Below are 18,790 nucleotides of genomic sequence, written 5' to 3' on the forward strand. Positions count from 1 at the left end.
AACAACACCAACAATAACAAGTGCAATTAGTTGCCAGAACAAACAACAAAGCAAACAAACAAACGAGCTGCAAAATATATTCTGGAACAAAGCAAAGCAGCGCGCACGTCATCGGAAATCATTTCGTTTCGTTTTTCATCAATTTGTATTTTGTTTTCTGCGTGTGTTTTTATGTGCAAACAACAACGAACCGCAACAGCGACAGCAGTTGTAGGCAGCTTATAACAAAAAGATATATATAAAACGGCTTTTAAGCCAAACTATTACGTATTACGAACAATGGTTGCGGCTGTTGCCGACGTACTAACAGCAGAAGCAGCAACAACAGCAACAGCAACAGCTACAGCAACTACAACGCCGACGTTAGCAGCAACAGCGACGTTAGAGAACGGCAATAGCAGCGACGTACAATTTGCAGCATTAACGGCCGCAAGTGCCAGCGGTTCACAAGCAGCGACCTCCAATTCAAATAGCAAGAATAACAACTGCAACAACAACAGCAACAACGGCAATCGCAACAGCATCAGTATTCATATTGATAAGCACGACGACAACAACAGCAGCAACAATATCAACAACACCAACACCAACGCCAACACCAAAAACAACAACAACATGTCCGATGCAAACGTTGCCGATGCCGCCAAAGCAACTGGCACAACAGCAACGCCAACAACGCCCACAACAACAGCAACAACAATAACAGCTGCAGCAACTACAAAAAGTGCCGTTAGCCAACGCAATGTGGACATCAAAATTGAAAAGTCAAGCAACATGGAAGCCGCCACACAGCAGCTAAGCAAAAAGGTGCTCAAACTCGATTTGGGCGCCAAAAATTTGGATGAATATTCGCTGAAATCGCCAAAATCCCCCATTGCAGGTAAGTTTCATATGTGTGCATAAACGAAAATAAAAGACAACAACAAAAAGCGAGCCCAGCCCCACCTAATGGACAGATAAGTTCTCAGTAAAAAACAAATATATACATATACATATACCAAAAAAAAGAAATAGTAATAAAAAAACAAACAAACAAACAAATAAACAGGGTAGCCCAGCCCAATAGAAAATGAATTTTAAATACGCACATGAGCAACAAGCTGTACAGTGAACACTGCGTAAGCTGAATTAAATAACTAAAGTGTAAAGTTTCTGGTGCATCTTATCAGGCAGTAGAGAAGATCTCTGAAAATCAGAAATATAAATTGAAAGTAAGTCTGAAAACATATCAATTTTCCAGTTACAGTAAAAGCAGCTTATATATTTATGATACCTTAAATAAAACCTGTCCAAAAACTCTTTAAAAAAAAATCGCTGAATGCTATAAATATGGATTTATAGCCCAGAAAACTTCTAATTACAAAGCCAATTCTTAACTTTTTCTTAGACTTTTTTATGTGCCTTGTAAAGTTCATGTTAAAGAAGACACAGTCATCAGTTGAACCTTGTAAGAGTCCAAGTAAATGTTAGCTTTATAGAAGTATTTCAAACATTGATCTAGAATTTAGAATTATATATCGATAATTAGTAAACTACAATTGCCGAAAATCTATAGATTGCTTTTTTAAGCAAATTTGTTATGAGATGACATAGTAGTAGAGAACAGTTACAACTACAATAGGAACAACTACAATAGCTGTGCCTTGTACTAACGGAAATAAAAGCATCGGCTCATACATAAACTATATAAATACCTACTCACAGTGTATAGCTATTGGATATCATATACATACATACCTCTATATATGTACATATGCCTAATTCAATGGGAGCCGATTGCAAAGCATTTCAATTAATTGTGCCGCTTGAAATTGCTTTTAGCCAGTTGCTACTGTAGCTGAAGGGAGGGTACTCGAATGTCATGCGGCTTGAATTGATATTTCCATGAAAACTGATCTAAAACAAACAAACACACACACACATATATGATATAAGCACACACACATATACATATGCTATATATAAATATGCTGTTTATATATATGTATTTCCGTATAACTACGTCTGGCCACAAGCCGCATGCGAAAATTAATCTGAGCTACAGAAGCCTCAACTTGAGGTCTTTCGGTTAACTACAAACTGTAGACAGTGTCCATTTATGTATTTATTAATTTGGATACCCTGCAAGCCATAGCACGCTGAGCACATCGTTACTGGCTGATTGAATGTGACAGTTGGAGAAAATTTAAGGCGTAAAAAATATTTATTTATTTCAATTTCAATTAAGTTTTATAGCTGAACAGTGAATGAAGGTTAAATGATGAATATATGTATGTGCACATATACATATGGATAAATATCAATTTATCTGTATTGTTTACAATATAACTGGAAGTCTTGAAAAGCTGCCTATGCCAACATTGGCTTGTGATCTAGATCCAAATCAACATTGTACCAGAAAACATAAGCAAATCGATAATTATCGATTGAAGGTTAATAGGTTTGTTAAATATAAGAGAGAGAAAGAGGAAGAGAGAGAGATAGAGAGAGAGGGAAGACTACACTTGTTCAATGATTAAGCTGAAGTATAGAAATATATTTTAAAATATATACTTTTACTATCGGTAAAAATCGATGTATTGATTTTGATTGCTGAAACTGTGCTGAAAGTTCGCATGGCTAAAGATACCAATAGGTTAGCTCATAGCAGCTACCTAAGTATATACAGCTCTGGAGCTCTGCTTCATATACATTTCAAGATTGGCATTAAGCGTAGCTCGAAGATTATTAGAGTCCTATAAAATCATATCAAACTAGAAATTTAGACTCATGTGATATAACTTATTGTTGAGCCCGCCTAAGAAGCTCAGAGTAGAGTCTTTTATCAACACAAATTCAATTGCTTAAGACAGCAATAGGGAAATACTTAGCAAATAGATCTAATTATGGGTAACTATTAATCGGGCACTGCCGGCTAGATCAAGCTCACGCTTGTTTTAACGATTGTGTTGCCTTATCGCAATTATTATTACTAATATAAAAATGATGATGATGATTTATTCACAGCACGTTTGCCGCATCAAACATCATTGACGTCATCGGTGGACGTTGAGGATCGCAAGACATTACGAGAGGCCTTATATCAGGGTATATTCCATCGACATCGCCGCACCATATTCGCGGTGGGCAGCTTTCTGCGAATGCTACGAAGCCGTAACTCCCAGTACAATACCATTCGAAGCTCGTCGGAGGGCGAGGATATCGATGAGGTTAGATAAGAATATATATATATATATGTGTATTTTAAAATATATATATGTATATATACATATATACTATTATAATGCAATATGCATAATCATGCCTAATCTGTCATGCATCATAATGTGTAGTGTAACGGCCAGAGACAACAACTAAACACAACTACAACAACTATAACAACAGCAACAACAACCACTTGAACATCATGAATAACAACAACAACGACAATCTGGATTATTATTATGGAATCTGCTTTTTAGATGGAACGTAGTGCCAGCCAATCGCAGATCATGTCGTTCTCCATTTTCGTCAATATTCATCTTTTTTTTTTTTTTAATGTAATAATATACGTATATGATATGGGATGAGGGTGGGGGCTGACTGATCCATGATTGATCCCTGCAGAGCATCGCACGTCTTTTTTTTTTTTTTTTTTTTTTGTACTTAGCAAATATATATTCACATTACATTAGTGCATATATAGCTAAAAAGTCTTTCATTTCTTATAAGCATCGATCTGTCATTACATTCCCCTATTCGTATGTCCTACATTGTATACAGAAACCTGCGAACCAATATTGCTCCAAACGATAATTTTGTAAACTACAAGCCATTACAAAATTTTGAATAGATCTTTTTAGTTTTAAGTATAAATGAAAAAAAAAAAAAAATTTAATTTTAATTAATATTTTTTTTTAAGTTAAACTTTTGTGCCTAAACTTATTTAAAATTATTAAGCATGTTTTTCTTTTTTTTTTAACAAAAAAAAAAATATTCATATATGTATGTCTATTAAAATTACTCGAAATATCAGACTTGAAAGCCAAAAAAGGGTTCGCAGGGGCAGCTGTACTTAATTTAAGACACAATTCATCGTCATTCCACGCCTCCTCATTTTAGAAGTACTTGTTAAACCAAAGTAAGGCAAGATCGAAAAGAAGCAAAAAAAAAATATATAAATATAAAATAAATAAAAATCAGCCCAAAAAAAAAAAAAAAGAAGCAACCATAAGACTAGCCACAAAATGTTGTGTTTAGCATTTAGACAGAGAAAAAAAATTAACGTGCGACAATTTTATTGTGAAATGCCATATTAGTTTGCACCTAATTATAAAAAAAAAAAAAAATTATATATATATATACATGTACATATATAAGTATATATATGGATATATATACATAGAGCATGCGAGAGTTGTTTGAAGACTTAGTTCTGTAACTTATCAGACTGCCCTCGCATGTTGCATTCAAGCATTCCAAATCTACATCAAATCAAAGAGCTTCAGAGTTCACATCGATCCCCATTCCTCATTCAACTCCTTTGCCTTTTTCAACCCTTTCTGCAAGCAAACGGATCTGAAAGACGCCTTATATTAAAAAAAAAAATAAATAAATACAAATAAAAAACCATAAAAAAAAATACAACAAAAACAATTACAAATAAAATTATAAAAGAAAAAATAATAGTTAATTCTAGTATTTAGAATCTTTTTTTTATGAAGTAAGCTAAAATGTGAAACTTGAGCTAAATGGAGCGTTAATATCTATGTACTATATGTATGTAATACTGTAATACTGTCGAAATGAAAAAAGAAAACACAAATCTGTTATACCGTACAACTGTAATATTGTCTGTAACTGTAAACTCGATATCAATTCGATTGCCATCGATAAATTAGCTTAGAAAATTTGCAGAGAGCTAGAGCACGAAATTTTATAATTTTTGTTTTTTTTTTTTTTTTTCAATTATATATGCATACATACATATATGTATAGTCAGTCTGATCATATCTGCCCAAGCACATATCTTTAGCTTTTTTTCACAGAGGCTTGTATAGGCAAGCTTAGATCAAATTTCCATTTCCATTCATCATATAATTTATAGACTTAACCTAAAACTTTGCCTTTCATTATTTTGGTACAGTTGCTACCTGTTTCCTCTTGCCAGAGTTGCCACACATACATCGAAGCAATAGACCAAATAGACCAATTCTAGTATTACTAGATCACACGCCTAACCAGACCAAAGCAAAAATGAACAACAATTTCTGGCTTTCTATAGCGAAAGTGGACCAAAAAAAAATAGAACATATAGAATATAGCAAGCAATAGAACTCAAATTTGCTTAAATATAAAATAGTATTAGGATTTTTTTTTCCATTATTATAATTATAATTTGTAGCTTAGTGTAATGCTCTCTGTAAGTATATTTCGGCATCGGCTAGCCAGATGTTAGCTTTGTTTTTTAATTAGATTCTACTAATTTGTGTTTGTTGAATATTAAAGTCGGTTTTCATTGCAAAAGGGAACAAAACAAATATTGAGAGAAAAACATAAAATAATAAATCAATGTAAACTTTTATGCAACAAGTTGATATACACATGATATGTATAGAGATATACGTATATTTATAGCTCTACATATGTATGTGTTTCAAAGCAAATGAAAGAGAGAAGCCTAGTTATAGTTCCACAGAAACTAATGTATACCTCTTGATTTGCAGTAAACAAGCTATACGTGCGTCTAAGTATCTTTGATATGATATATGATATATGATACATATATACACACACATGTGTATGTGTATGTGTGTGTATATGTATTTTAGAGCATTTTTGTTTAGTGCTAGAGAAAATTTAATGTTTAAAGAGATTTTGTACAGCGATCTATACACATACATATATATATACCCCATGTATACCCTATAAATAACACACACCCCAGACAAAACAAAAATTAAACTGTTGGAAATTGTTTGATAATTACAAATTTCATATGCTACATAGTTTATATATATATATATATTATTACATTATTCATTATTATTATTATTATTATTTTTTTTTTTTTTTTCGAATAAAAATCCAAAGAAATTGCATTTGATTTTGGTATTTTTTACTATCCTCTTCTTCTTCGACTTTTTCCAGTTTCTCAAGTCGCGTCGTCTTTTTAAGCTGCCTCATCTCTTCGATCGCTAACGATCGCAACGAACCACGCAGACTCTCGGATATATCGAACTGCATGCCTAACCTATAAGAAAAATGCATACATATATATTTATTATAACTGAAGCATATAATAAACTTTATATCGGGCAATGAAAACGAAGTTAATGAACTTACCCGGTCGCAACCAAGCTGGCAGCACAGGCATTGGAAGTTGTCCTCCAGCTGCTAGAGGATTAGTGGCTTGACCCAAACTTGATATGAACTGAAAATTTGTCAAAAAGTTTCATCTTAATTCAAAAAAAAAAACTACTAAATCTAAGTCTAACCTAGCCTTCCTAGCAACGTTCATATATACATATACATATAAGTATATACATATATAGATATATGTATATGTACATAGAGCATGCAAGAGTTGTGTGAAGACTTGGCAGACAAAACCTGACTTAGTTCTGTAACTTAACAGACTGCCCTCGCATGTTGCATTCAAATTTTACTTAGCCGTACTGAACTCAACAATAGTGACGTTCGTATCCAATGCTATCTGATAACGGTAAGTATGTGACTCAAATTTGACAGTAGTCAACCAGAGCACAACACTAACTATGGTTAGTGGTGGCACAAATCAGAGCTCTTAGTGATGTCAAATTTTAACAGTCTGTCAACAAAACTGAATGCAATGAAAAAGGTTCTTTTAACAGTGGCTGTTAGCTAAGTAAAAATGTTAGCTTTCTGTTGAGTCTATCATGCTGTAGCTGAACATTCCTTGGCAGTCCAACTCACCTGTTGTGGACTGGCGTCCACCACGTAGGTGCCATCGTTGATCGCCTTTTGAATGGTGGCCCGAAGAGCAGCGACTTCCTCAATCTTTTGCGGCGTCACATTCACCTTGGCCGCCTGCGCAGAGGGCAGCAAATCGGGCCGCATTAGCCACACCGGCTGCACCACCTGGCGACGCAGCCTAGCAGCAGAAACCAAGGATTGATCGCTGCAGCAGCTGCTGCAGCAGATTGTAAAAATGATAATGATGGTACGCGCGCGCATTTCGGACTATTTCGAGCTGCAGTCGAGTTGCAGCATTTAAAATACAAAACTGATGTGCATTTTGATGAGGAAGTAATATTGTTGCTTGTATTTCAGTGTTGGCAGTTGAGCACACGCTAAAACGTGCCGCAAGTAGAACAATATATAAAACAAAACTGGACAAAACACAAAAGGTGGATAAAATAAACAATTTCGGCTGTGAGTGTGTGTGTGTGTGATAATTGGGTGCGACATTTGGGCCAAAAAATTATTCAATATGTATACATATGTTGTTTCAGTTTTTAGTTTGTTTTGTATACAAACGAACTTAGTTTAAGAATAGAGTGCATATAAAGACAGACACAGACATAGACAGAGAGAGAGAGAGAGAGAGAGAGAGAGAGAGAGAGCCAGCAAGCAATCATTGTAGTAACTCTTCTCTTTCAGATTTGCGCAGTCGTCAGATCGGCAGCTGAATCTAGCGGCTCGTCTTTGATATGCACATCATCATCCTCCTGGTCCTCCTTGCTGTTCTCGTGCAACAGCACATATTCCCGCGAGCTAAAGCCAAACTTGATGACATCCTTTTCCATTAGCTCATAGTATTTGCGTGAATCGATTTTCTTATTGTTGAGAAACGTGCCGTTTGCTGAGTCCAGGTCAATAAGATAGAGGCGCACCCGTTTGCCTGTGCTGCCGTCGTCGCGCTCGAAGGGCACCAGGCGATATTGCAGAGCCGCATGCTGCTTGCTGCAACTGGGATGATCGACAGCCAAATCGACTACCTTGCGATCGCGTCCCACCAGAAAACAGCTCTGCCTATGTATGTGCAATGTGGGCAGCGCCGTTTCTCCTTTGAATGGATATAGACGCCACAGACGCTTCGGTTTACGTGCCTCGGGTGGCTCTGAGTATTTAACAACAACACCGTTCACTTTATTCGTATCTTCAGTCAGGGCACCGCTTAGTCCAAAATTGGGTTTCTCCTTATCAATGGGTTCGGCTTCATTGGATGCCGGCGGCTTGTCCTTGTCGCTCGGCTTGCCCCATTCGAAATGCTCGTCGTCGCGATTGCGATTATCATTGCGTGATCGTTGTTGCTGTCGCCGTGGTCCACCTGCGCCGCCTCTGTAGCCACGATCCCTCGGACTACGACTGCGACTGTGACTCCTGCTGCGACTGCAATGGTCAGAAGTCAAGCTTAGACTGTCGACCCTATAGCAATAAAACTCATTTACTTACCGACGTCCATCGGCGGACGAGCGACGTGGTCGTTCTCCCCTTCGCTCATTACTACGCGTACGCTGCTGCGGCTGCTGGCGGCGATCCTTGCTGCGCTCTCGATCTCGTCCTCGCTCTCTGTCCCGTTCCCGTTCCCTCTCACGACCGCGTCGCATTTGATTGTCACGCTCACGATCTCGTTCTCTATCCCGCTCCCTATCTCGCTCTCTTTCCCTATCTCTGTCCCTTTCACGCACGCGCTCTCGCTCACGCTCGCCATCGCGACTGCGACTACGTTTGCGACTCTTGTTTATGTTTTTGCTGGAACTATGGCGCTCTGGACTATCCCATTTGGAACGCTGCTCTTGCACTTTATTCTCCAGTGTAACGGGCTCTCGTTGCTGTTGTTGTTGTTGCTGCTGTGGCTGTTTCTCCTTTGCGTCTTTGCTCAGCTTAGATTTTTTGGCGCGTTTATTTTCATGGGAGGATTTGGAAGAGTCGCTGCTACTACTGCTGCTGCTGCTGCCACTGTTACTACTGCTGCTACCGCTGCTGTCTGAGGAGCTCGAGCTAGAGCTATCGCGCGTTCTTCTTTGCTTACGCGTTTTGCTCTTTTTCCGGCTTGCCGCATCCCCACGCTTCTTAATGGTCTTTGATTTTGCGGACTTGTTTGTGGTGTCGTCATCGTTGCTGTTTGAGTGTACTTCATTATCGCTGCGCGCGGCACGCTCCTTGCTACGCGCCTTGCCTACTTTCACCATATTGACTACGAAAATACCCTAATGCGGCTTATCATTCGAAAAAAAATAACAAACACATTAGAAATTATGCTAGCGATGGCACTCTGCTAATAGGCGGCTCTTAACAGCTGTTTTGTAGTCGACACATTTAGCGCTGAGTCGATGATTATTCGAACGTTTTGTCATCGACTACACGCTTATGACAAATTTATATATGTATTCGTAGTTAATTAGTATCCCTGTTACATTATAATCTGGTTATTATATCGTGTTATTACGTAGCTCATTTCCTAATTTTTTTTTCAAATCTAAATTTAACATTCAAACAAACCCATTACTAGTTTTTAATTTCGATAATTTTGTCTGTTAATATCAGCAACTTAGGCGATGTTAACGGCTGTTTTATTGTTATCGATAGCTAGCCACCGATAAGTGCCTACACTCATCTCAACTTCACTAATTCTTGCAACTAGAAAACATTGACAAATTGCGACAACATAATTGGATTAACAAAGCAGCCGGAATCCTTGCACGTACTTATTTTATAATAAGACGCTTGCCTACTTCGGAGAAATTCAGATGCCAAAGAGTACTGTGCATGGTCAGACAATAAAAAAACGGTACCCAACGAGTACCAAACAAAAAACCTCCGAACAAATAATCCCACACACAGAAGCAAGAGAGGAAGAATCATTTGTTAAGCAGAGTCGCCGAAATTGCAAGCTCTTGCCAAAAAATTAAACAAGCAAACAATAGTACAAAGTAGGTACTCAATATTATCAGTCCACAGCTTATTTTAATAAAGCTATTAATTATCCTTTAAATTCTCTGTAATTTATTAGTAGTTTATTAATATATAAACAAACTAAAAAGAAAAGCAGCACTCACACACCCGCACGTATACAAACACACACACGCGTACACATACGCACACAACAAAATTTATTTAGTTATACAAGAATGAGCAGCCAGGGGCATCACAAAATGCATGGTGGAATCGGATGCAATAGTATGGCAACACTGGCCAATGACAACACCAGTACAGATACTACCACAATAACGGAATACACAGATGAAGTAGATCTGGGGGACCGTTTCTCAGCAGATATAGCCCGGCTCTGCATGAACGAACGTTATGCCGACGTCGAGTTCCTTGTAGAGGAACAACAGTTGCCAGCACATAGAGCCATATTGGCAGCACGAAGCGATTATTTTCGTGCCCTACTCTATGGAGGCATGTCGGAGGCGTCACAGCGACAAATTGCAATGGAAGTGCCGCTGGAGCCGTTTAAAGTGCTTTTGCGTTACATTTACTCCGGCACCCTGTCGTTATCCAGCTTGGATGAAGACGCTATCATCGGTGTGCTAGGCATGGCCAATCAGTACGGGTTTCAGGATCTGGAAATGGCCATATCGAAATATCTACGTAGATATTTGGCTTTGAACAATGTCTGCATGATTTTGGATGCAGCACGGCTCTACAATCTCGAGGAACTCACACAGGTCTGTCTCATGTTTATGGATCGCAATGCCGTCGATCTGCTGCAGCACGATAGCTTCAAAATGCTCTCAAGGGTGAGCGACAAGCAACAACAATTGACATCCTCTATCTAATACAAAATTTCCCATAGGAATCGTTAGAGGAAATACTGCGTCGTGATTGCTTCTTTGCGCCAGAGGTGCAAATATTTTTAGCCGTCTGGAAATGGAGTCGCTATAATCCGAATATTGATATCAAGACGGTTGTCTCCTTGGTGCGGCTGCCACTCATGAATCTGGAGCATTTGCTACAAGTTGTCCGCCCATCTGGAATTTTGGATCCAGATAAAATTCTGGATGCCATCGATGAACTGAGCACCTCCAAGACTTTGCCCTATCGTGCAGCCCTCTGGCCGGAGGAGAATGTGGCAACAGCCAAATTTTCAGCACATTGCATTCATGGCGAATGCCGTTCGTCTTTGTTAGATGGCGACGTCACCTCGTATGACATGGAGCACGGTTATACCCGCCACTGCATCACAGATAGCAGCGATACGGGCATTGTAGTTGAGCTGGGCACCATGTGCATGATCAATCATATACGCATGCTGCTCTGGGATCGCGATAGTCGCGCTTACTCCTACTTTGTAGAGGTGTCCGGCAATCAACAGCACTGGGAACGCGTGATTGATTACAGCGAATACCATTGCCGTTCCTGGCAGTTTCTATACTTTGAGGCACGTCCACTGCGCTACATACGTATTGTGGGCACACAGAATACAGTGAATCGGGTGAGCTGTTATTGTTGCATTGTTTGGCATTCAAAATTTCTTTACAAATGGATTTCAGGTATTCCACGTGGTTGGCCTAGAGGCCATGCACACAACGAATTTTCCCAAAATCGTTGATGGCTTTGTTGCGCCCAAGGCGAATGTGGCCACCATTGATATGAGCGCCATTGTCACCGACGGAGTTAGCCGCACACGGAATGCATTGATTAACGGCGACTTCTCGCGCTACGATTGGGACTCGGGCTATACATGCCATCAGCTGGGCAGCGGCGAGATTGTTGTGCGTCTGGGTCAACCATATTATATCGGATCGATGCGTTTGCTGTTGTGGGATTGCGATGATCGTACCTATAGTTTCTACATTGAGACATCAACGAATCGCAAGAATTGGCAGATGGTCGTCGATAAGCGGAACGAGAAGGCGCGCTCCTGGCAAAACTTTCATTTCACACCACGACCCATTGTCTTCATACGAATCGTGGGCACTCGTAATACGGCAAATGAGGCGCGTCCAACAAAAGTTGAGAATACTTAAGGTAAAGATTAATGAATGTATACTTCACAGATATTCCATTGCGTGCACCTGGAATGCCCCAGTCAGGACAAGAGCTTTTTGAAAAAGATAGCTGAACAGGAAAAGGAGCGCGAACGTGCAGAGACTTTTGAGCAGCAACTAAAAGCAGACGATGACATTGCGAGTACGTCCCGTGCGGCTGCGGCGTTGTCTTTGTCGGTCACCCTAACAGCTGCCAGTCCAAATAGCATGACACACTGGTCACGCCTTTCAGCAGTCAACACCAATTCCTCCGCTACAAGTCTGTCAAGCGGCATGGACTTGCATTGCGAATCTTTTGACAATCTGTCCACATCGGCCACAGGATCCGCAACGACAACGCCATCAACGCCAACAACCAGCACACTGATGGCTGAGCTATCACATCTCTCTCCTAGATCACTATCTCCACCAAAACAGCAGCGTGAAAAGCCGAGGGAAAAGGAGCTGGGACGGGAGACCGAGCAGGAACGAGGTAGTGAGGAGCCTGCAGCATCGCTCGTTCAGCTGGTCTTAGAAGACGTTAAGCAACCAGCATCGACATCGGCAAATGAAAAGTAAAAACTGGGATTTTTTTTTTTTTTAATACAGATATACACATATATCTCAACTCAAAATACTCCTGTGGTCAAAAGAGCTGTTAATTACTTAAATTTGTACAAGCAAGCACTTACCAATTATTTATCACAAGCTATTCAATTTAACTGTAAGCAATAGCTATAATTAATACAAATACTACAAGTATGTACAAGTATGTATTTAAGTATACATGTATATATCAATTTATATGTGCATACACATATAGACTTGAATATATATGTGGGTATGAGTACATATGCACTTATTCACATATATATATATGTATATAGATATCAATCATGATAAAAGACAGCAAACCTCAACATATGGCATCATCCAAGTACCCTTCCAATCACAATTGACAATTGCTTGTACAAATGACTATTCCTTATAAACATATTTATTCTAAATAATTTCGTTGATGCGGTTTTGTTGGAATGCTTGCGCATTGCGTTTAATCCAAAAACTAAAATACAAAAAAAAAAAAGGATTGATGTCTGGTTCATTCTGTCTGAAACGTACTATTTATTAACAACATAAATATTTTGTTACATTTGTGTGAAGCACGCAATAAATTTATAACAGGCATGTTTTTTCAAATTGTTTCTTTTTTATTTAAAACGAAAGGGAAATTTTTTTCAATCGAAAAATTTTTTAAATTCAGCTATAACCGGCGATAGCTTAGTGCAGTATCGATAATTCCAGGGCAATGCAATGACACGATAGTCGTTGATCAACACTAGGTGCTCGATAGCCTGTACATAAAGTCGATAAGTTGCCTTAAGTACTTATTGGCATTTAAGCGCTCATAAATTTGTTCATTTACCATATTTATTGCGGCCATGAGCGACATGGTGCCATCGCTGCCATTTCCCATGCATCCCAAAATGCATGAGGATCAGACACTGGCATTTACCGCCAAAGAGGACGAGGAGGAACGGCGCCACATACAGAAAGTGCAGAATGCCTTTCAGTACTACAGGTGGGTCTTCATGCAATTGTAAACAAACGGTATAAATGCCCAAAGTGCCAATGCAAATTACCCGCACACTCACACACTCAAAACATGGGGAGAAGTGTACATGAATGTGCATGTTTAACAGCTGATAACGAAAATCAATTTAAGCGGTTTGACATGTGCCAACGTACGTACGTGTGTGTGTGTGTGTGTGTGTGTGTTTGTGTGCTTACATGTGTATGTAGAACATCTGCTCTAATCATCAACTTTACTACCACCCGCATTACAAAATAGACGTTACGCCTACATAAGGGTTAACAAAACGGAAGCTTACCTGAACAGCTTGTCCGCTGAAGATCAGCGCCTGCTCAGCAAATATCGTTCGCATTTGGACAACGTGCGGAGCTGCATCGACTGCAATCAATCTGTGATCTGTGAGATCTTGCGCGATCGCGTTCTCTATCCCACAAGCGATGGCGACACGGACATAGAGCTGGATGAGGCGCCCGACCATGTGCGACATGGTGACATGGATCAAGTGAGTGTTGTTCCAAAATCTATAGCTTCTCTAATTGCATGTCTATATCTACTCTTCTTCTGCCTATGCACAGTGGTACAAAAACAGATTTAGGCCATCCATTAGACTAGTTTTTTAGCTTATTCTCTAAAGGGTCTTTGGGCTATGTATACATATTACAAGGCTAGGCAATCGGCTCAAATTTAGAAATCATATACATATGTACATATGTATATCATATCGTATATTTTCATATTCAGTAATTATAGATTTTTTTTCTTAGAGAAGACTGTAATATACATATTTTCATAGTAGAAAATTGTCTACATGTATCTCAAAAATATTAATGAAGTATATTTAAAAATTGATTTATTGATAAATATTACTTATCGATCAGATTCTATATAAATATGAACATTTTCACACAGCGTATAGAAGATAGATCCATAGGCAGAAATCATCTTCGTATATTTTATATAAAATGCTCTCAATAAATTCGAGTTTAGAGTTGTCTTTTGGAATAGACTAGATCTGATAGATAAGATTATCATACTTGGTTTACTATTTTGAAGACAGGCATAATATATAATAATATTTGATATGATACCTTCCCCTCTTGAATATGTCCTTCAGAGAGCAACAGAGCCTAACCACACGCATTGATTGACAATTTGCATTTTTTTGGTTTTTATTAAAGAAATAAACGATAAACTGTACACAACAAAATCTATCTATATCTTAGACTAATTTTCTTGTTGATGGTCATGATGATGATGTTGTTGTTGCTGATGATGTTGATGTTGAACCTCTAAAAATTTTAAAGGCCCAATCCACATTGAAGCTGATCGCACGTGACTGGAGCGCCGAATGTGCCATAGAACGTGAGCAATCCTACAAGCCGATCATCGACAGCATCGAGGAGTATTACAAGCCATCCGATTAGTGAGTATTCGCTATGATAATTGTAGATGATACAAATGTTTTATATATAGGAAATGTTAACTGGTTGAGTCAGCCCTCTACAATAATAGTAATAGTATAGGTAGTTTAGTGATGATATAGTTTTATACATTCATATATAAATCTCTCTCTGTCTCTCTCGTCCCTACAGTAAACTGAATGAGATTAAGATCCTGGTGCCTGGCGCTGGCCTGGGCAGGCTCACCTATGAGCTGGCCTGCCGTGGCTACGCCTGCGAGGGCAACGAGTTCTCCTACTTCATGCTGATCGCATCCAATTTCGTGCTCAATCTGTGCGACTACGAGAACAAGCACGTGCTCTATCCCTGGGTGCATCAGTACGTGAACAATATGCGACGCGCCGATCAGGTGGCCTCTGTGCGCTTCCCCGACGTGTGCCCGGTCAGGAATCCTCCCAAGGGCAATATTGAGATGGCAGCCGGAGATTTTCTGGAGGTCTATAAATCGCCGAATGCATACAATTGTGTGGCAACATGTTTCTTTATCGATTGTGCCAACAATGTTATCGATTTTGTACGCACAATTTACAAGTGAGTTGATGAGCCCTGTTGTTGAAATCTTAAAGGGTTTAACAAAGGTCTACAAGTCTGAAAAGCTGACTCGATTGATTGACTAATCGTTTGATTCATCAGTTCTGCAAAGGTTTCGGAACAATACAATTAATTGATCGATTAAGGAATTACTCGATTGACTCATCTGCTCGCCCATAGAAACATGGCATGAGACATAGACCTTAAATAGAGCAAATTTTTTACCTTTTGTGTAACTTCCGATTTGTTATATCAATTTTGATGAAGTTCAGCTAGATCTTTGTGAATAGCTTAAGAACCCCTATTGATACTTTTGTATATTTCTTCCTGCAGGATTCTAGTGCCTGGCGGCATTTGGGTGAATCTGGGACCGCTGCTCTACCACTACAGCGACATCAATGGCCAGAACAGCATTGAGCCAACGTACGAGGATCTGATCATCATTATGGAGAGCATCGGATTTGACATATTGAGCTCGCGCAGTGGTATACGCACCAAATACGCACAGAATCCGCAGTCGATGAAGCAAAGCGAATATCAGAGCTTGTTCTGGGTCTGTCGCAAGCCGCCCAAAGACTACATGAAAGCACAGCAAACGTCGGAGGCGAGGGAGCGCGACAACAAGGAGCCCCCGGATCTGATTGTCAACCAAAGCAGCGACCACGATGTCGATCTAGAGACTGAGGTGCAACCAAAGCAAACGTGATATCACACACACAGACACATCTGACGAAACATCAACAGCCACGCCCACCGCGCCTACAAATATATATATATATATATATATATATATATAGTATATAACGAGAAAACTACACAAAAGTAGCACAAATAATAATAAAAAATCAGTCAACGAATTTCAAGTGCAAGACCAAAAAACAAAACATAATCTAATATTTAAAAGAAGCAGCAGCTGAGCCGGATTTATAGAACTGTACTAGATATATAACTATAGCTAGAATCTCTACTTCATGCAATCTGTGTAAGCCTTACAAATTTATTCAAAATGTATTCTAAATTAATGATGATATGGAAGTATTTACAAAAGTTTATATATATATGAGCTGACCTGTTCAATCTACTTAAATACCAACTGTAAATCCTTCTATGTCTGACTCCAAAGAGTTCGTTAAATTTATTAAACATACACGTTCTGATTAATATTCTTTAGTTCTTTTGATCTGATCTTGTGTAGGTATTCACTTTTCCATTATATGACTAAATTTTAATACCTCTACACAGCCCACCAGAAATAGCAGTCATACGCTTAATTTAGTTAGTATTTATATATAAATCGATAATTATCGATACATGTACTCTATGTGTATATGCGAGTATATACAAATGATACATCTAACATATATGTAAGTATGTCTAGTAGTCGTAAATGAATGCAGCTCTCTCTTTCTGTCTCCTTCTCCGTCTCTGTTCCTGTCTCTTTCTGTTGCCTGCTCATGCCATCCCGCGCTAATACATGAGCCAATTACAGTTCAGGTAGATTCGCTGCGCCAATTGGAGTCGGGTCGCCACTTGGGCCGCAGTTCGAGATGACACAGCTTGATCTCCGCAAAGATCTGCTCGAAGTGCTGGCCGTCCGTGGCACAGATCTTCGCCGTCTCGGTGAACAGCTCGTACCAAAGCGACTCCGAAAAGTCGTTGCTCTGGCACATGGACGTACGCACGGTAGTGAACACACGATCACGGAATTGACGAACCACCTCCGACGCAGCCGCATGGTGGGCAACAGCCGCATTGCCGCTCAGCTCGGGAAGGAGAAAGCTGTTGAGGACACGCGCCTCGCCGCGCCCCCGGTGGATGGGCAGTCCAGTGCTCTCGAAGAGCAGCGCCAGCTGCTTGTCCAGCTGGTCGCGTCGAGCCGGCTCATAATCCTGGCGCTTGGCGCGCGTCCGCACAAATATCAGTTGTGGCAGATAGTCACGCACGTAGCCTTTGTAGGGAGCGCGTGGACGCAGCCGCAAGGCGGCGTGCAGCAAACGCAGCTGCTCCAGGCTCAGCTCGTCCAAGGCTAGCAACAGGACATGGCAAACGCTGAGCAGGTGCATCGTAGTGGCCAGTGTCTGTAGATCTAAGTGGTCAGCGTCCTTGGACGTGGTGCCAGCCAGCATCGGCGCCGTATCCAGCAGCACAAACCGCTCCCGTGTGATGAAGAACTGCAGACTCTCGGTGCGTGGATTCAGCACCTGCTTGGAGCTGTTCGGCGACTGGTGCTGACGTTGGTGTTGGTGTTGGTGCTGATGTTGGCGGTGCGATTGGCTCTGCTGACTGGACCCATGTCGGGTGGAAAATATGCACTCGTCCGCTTCTGGAGCGAAAATATGCTGGTAGTAATCGTAGTCGTTAGCACGCTCGCTGGCCAGAAGATTGAGCAGCGTGGACTTGCCGACGCCCTGGGCGCCCAGCACGCCGATGACAGCGAAGTCCGTGTTGGTTTTGTGGAAGAACTTGTGTGCATTGGAATTAAAGACGCCGCTGGAGACGTACAGCGGCGCCGATCGTGTCATTTGGGTTGGCAACGATGAGTCCTGGCTGAAAGTGGGGGTGCCATTTGTCTTCTCTTTGGCCGCCGTTGAGCTGCTGCTCAGCGTAGAAGTGACATTGGTCGAAGGCGGATTGCAGCCTTGTTGCGCTGCATCGCTGCGATTAATGATGATCGTTCGAATGGATGTGGGAAGTTCGTTGTAGCTGCCACTGCTGCTGCTGCCCGGATTCGAATCGCCCTCCTTTTTCAATAAGATTTTCGTCAGGACGAGGGGCGTGCGCAAGTCCTCACGACGTGCAATCGTCACCGGCGTTGTTGTTGGAGGACCCTGACGTCCATCTTCCTATTAACAAATTAACAAGACAAGAAATTAACTTCAACAACTACTGAAACTTTCGATATACTCACGCGTTTTTTGTTGCGAAAGCGTCTGCGGTTCTCGGTCATGCCGCAAGCCCTAAACGTGCAGCACACAGTGGAGCAAAAATGTTGGATGCAGTGCAGCAAAGAGGAATCTGAATAACAATTGGAGCCTCGTATGTGCTCAGCTGTGCGTTTGTTTTTCTGAAATCCAGTACTGAGCAACACTGGAAATATATTGATATCGAAAGAACGATAGTTGCCGCTGCATTCAAAATGTTTGCACTAATAAAAATTATAAGACATAAAACAAACCAAATTTATTTTGTTAATAAAAAAAATTAATAAATAATACAACATTGGTATGTATACAAAAGACCATATTTGCAGGCACGCAGTAAATTTGCAA

At 40.2% G+C, this 18,790-nt stretch overlaps 6 protein-coding genes across 10 annotated transcripts; 3 read left to right on the forward strand and 3 right to left on the reverse strand.

Moving 5' to 3' along the window:
• The first annotated feature begins 7 nt into the window (after positions 1-7).
• LOC108657149 (uncharacterized) lies at positions 8-6,306 on the forward strand. 2 transcript variants are annotated; one of them, XM_030387261.2, is made up of 3 exons: positions 8-880; positions 3,007-3,209; positions 3,333-4,798. In XM_030387261.2, exons 1-3 carry the CDS (start codon positions 280-282, stop codon positions 3,399-3,401), a joined length of 873 nt encoding a protein of 290 aa, XP_030243121.1. In that variant the 5' UTR covers positions 8-279; the 3' UTR covers positions 3,402-4,798. The 2 variants fall into 2 exon arrangements, with proteins under 2 accessions (XP_030243121.1, XP_030243120.1); XM_030387260.2 differs by lacking the exon at positions 3,333-4,798 and adding an exon at positions 6,130-6,306 and having other exon boundaries at positions 10-880.
• Positions 5,939-7,194, reverse strand: LOC108657151 (uncharacterized). The gene is made up of 2 exons (XM_089263021.1): positions 6,934-7,194; positions 5,939-6,412 (listed from the first exon to the last, which is right to left on the reverse strand). Exons 1-2 carry the CDS (start codon positions 7,192-7,194, stop codon positions 6,263-6,265), a joined length of 411 nt encoding a protein of 136 aa, XP_089119147.1. The 3' UTR covers positions 5,939-6,262.
• Positions 7,195-7,253: 59 nt separating this feature from the next.
• On the reverse strand, positions 7,254-9,260 carry LOC108657144 (uncharacterized). Its single transcript, XM_018109610.3, has 2 exons — positions 8,416-9,260; positions 7,254-8,352 (listed from the first exon to the last, which is right to left on the reverse strand). Exons 1-2 carry the CDS (start codon positions 9,153-9,155, stop codon positions 7,617-7,619), a joined length of 1,476 nt encoding a protein of 491 aa, XP_017965099.1. The 5' UTR covers positions 9,156-9,260; the 3' UTR covers positions 7,254-7,616.
• A 303-nt stretch (positions 9,261-9,563) lies between these two features.
• Positions 9,564-13,136, forward strand: BTBD9 (BTB (POZ) domain containing 9). 3 transcript variants are annotated; one of them, XM_089264115.1, is made up of 6 exons: positions 9,564-9,896; positions 9,977-10,709; positions 10,766-11,404; positions 11,463-11,909; positions 11,970-12,102; positions 12,356-13,136. In XM_089264115.1, exons 2-6 carry the CDS (start codon positions 10,095-10,097, stop codon positions 12,472-12,474), a joined length of 1,953 nt encoding a protein of 650 aa, XP_089120241.1. In that variant the 5' UTR covers positions 9,564-9,896; positions 9,977-10,094; the 3' UTR covers positions 12,475-13,136. The 3 variants fall into 3 exon arrangements, with proteins under 3 accessions (XP_089120241.1, XP_089120240.1, XP_017965097.1); XM_089264114.1 differs by having other exon boundaries at positions 11,970-13,136; XM_018109608.3 differs by having other exon boundaries at positions 9,980-10,709; positions 11,970-13,136.
• A 57-nt stretch (positions 13,137-13,193) lies between these two features.
• Positions 13,194-16,676, forward strand: LOC108657147 (carnosine N-methyltransferase unmet). Of its 2 annotated transcripts, none has more exons than XM_018109616.3 (5): positions 13,194-13,518; positions 13,789-14,032; positions 14,754-14,953; positions 15,123-15,521; positions 15,855-16,676. In XM_018109616.3, the coding sequence occupies exons 1-5, from the start codon at positions 13,379-13,381 to the stop codon at positions 16,225-16,227; spliced, it is 1,356 nt and encodes a 451-aa protein (XP_017965105.1). In that variant the 5' UTR covers positions 13,194-13,378; the 3' UTR covers positions 16,228-16,676. The 2 variants fall into 2 exon arrangements, with proteins under 2 accessions (XP_017965105.1, XP_017965106.1); XM_018109617.3 differs by having other exon boundaries at positions 13,196-13,518; positions 14,835-14,953.
• On the reverse strand, positions 16,505-18,601 carry LOC108657145 (protein SMG9). Its single transcript, XM_018109611.3, has 2 exons — positions 18,430-18,601; positions 16,505-18,364 (listed from the first exon to the last, which is right to left on the reverse strand). Exons 1-2 carry the CDS (start codon positions 18,466-18,468, stop codon positions 17,012-17,014), a joined length of 1,392 nt encoding a protein of 463 aa, XP_017965100.1. The 5' UTR covers positions 18,469-18,601; the 3' UTR covers positions 16,505-17,011.
• Between the last annotated feature and the right edge of the window lie 189 nt (positions 18,602-18,790).

The sequence above is a fragment of the Drosophila navojoa genome, chromosome X (assembly GCF_054131105.1).
Source record: "Drosophila navojoa isolate 15081-1374.11 chromosome X, UAZ_NAV_1.0, whole genome shotgun sequence".
In the NCBI taxonomy this organism is placed as follows: Eukaryota; Metazoa; Arthropoda; class Insecta; order Diptera; family Drosophilidae; genus Drosophila; species Drosophila navojoa.

Coding starts and splice junctions, on each gene's coding strand:
- LOC108657147 (XM_018109616.3), top strand. CDS start 13,379: ATGAGCGACATGGTGCCATCGCTGCCATTTCCCATGCATCCCAAAATG. Junction 13,519..13,788: donor AATGCCTTTCAGTACTACAG/GTGGGTCTTCAT, acceptor ATTACAAAATAG/ACGTTACGCCTACATAAGGG. Junction 14,033..14,753: donor GACATGGTGACATGGATCAA/GTGAGTGTTGTT, acceptor TCTATATCTTAG/ACTAATTTTCTTGTTGATGG.
- BTBD9 (XM_089264114.1), top strand. CDS start 10,095: ATGAGCAGCCAGGGGCATCACAAAATGCATGGTGGAATCGGATGCAAT. Junction 10,710..10,765: donor GCTTCAAAATGCTCTCAAGG/GTGAGCGACAAG, acceptor AATTTCCCATAG/GAATCGTTAGAGGAAATACT. Junction 11,910..11,969: donor CTCGTAATACGGCAAATGAG/GCGCGTCCAACA, acceptor TATACTTCACAG/ATATTCCATTGCGTGCACCT.
- LOC108657144 (XM_018109610.3), bottom strand. CDS start 9,155: ATGGTGAAAGTAGGCAAGGCGCGTAGCAAGGAGCGTGCCGCGCGCAGC. Junction 8,353..8,415: donor TCGTCCGCCGATGGACGTCG/GTAAGTAAATGA, acceptor TGACCATTGCAG/TCGCAGCAGGAGTCACAGTC.
- LOC108657149 (XM_030387261.2), top strand. CDS start 280: ATGGTTGCGGCTGTTGCCGACGTACTAACAGCAGAAGCAGCAACAACA. Junction 881..3,006: donor GCCAAAATCCCCCATTGCAG/GTAAGTTTCATA, acceptor ATTTATTCACAG/CACGTTTGCCGCATCAAACA. Junction 3,210..3,332: donor AGGGCGAGGATATCGATGAG/GTTAGATAAGAA, acceptor CATAATGTGTAG/TGTAACGGCCAGAGACAACA.
- LOC108657151 (XM_089263021.1), bottom strand. CDS start 7,194: ATGCGCGCGCGTACCATCATTATCATTTTTACAATCTGCTGCAGCAGC. Junction 6,413..6,933: donor TGGACGCCAGTCCACAACAG/GTGAGTTGGACT, acceptor ACAAATTTTCAG/TTCATATCAAGTTTGGGTCA.
- LOC108657145 (XM_018109611.3), bottom strand. CDS start 18,468: ATGACCGAGAACCGCAGACGCTTTCGCAACAAAAAACGC. Junction 18,365..18,429: donor GCTTTCGCAACAAAAAACGC/GTGAGTATATCG, acceptor ATTTGTTAATAG/GAAGATGGACGTCAGGGTCC.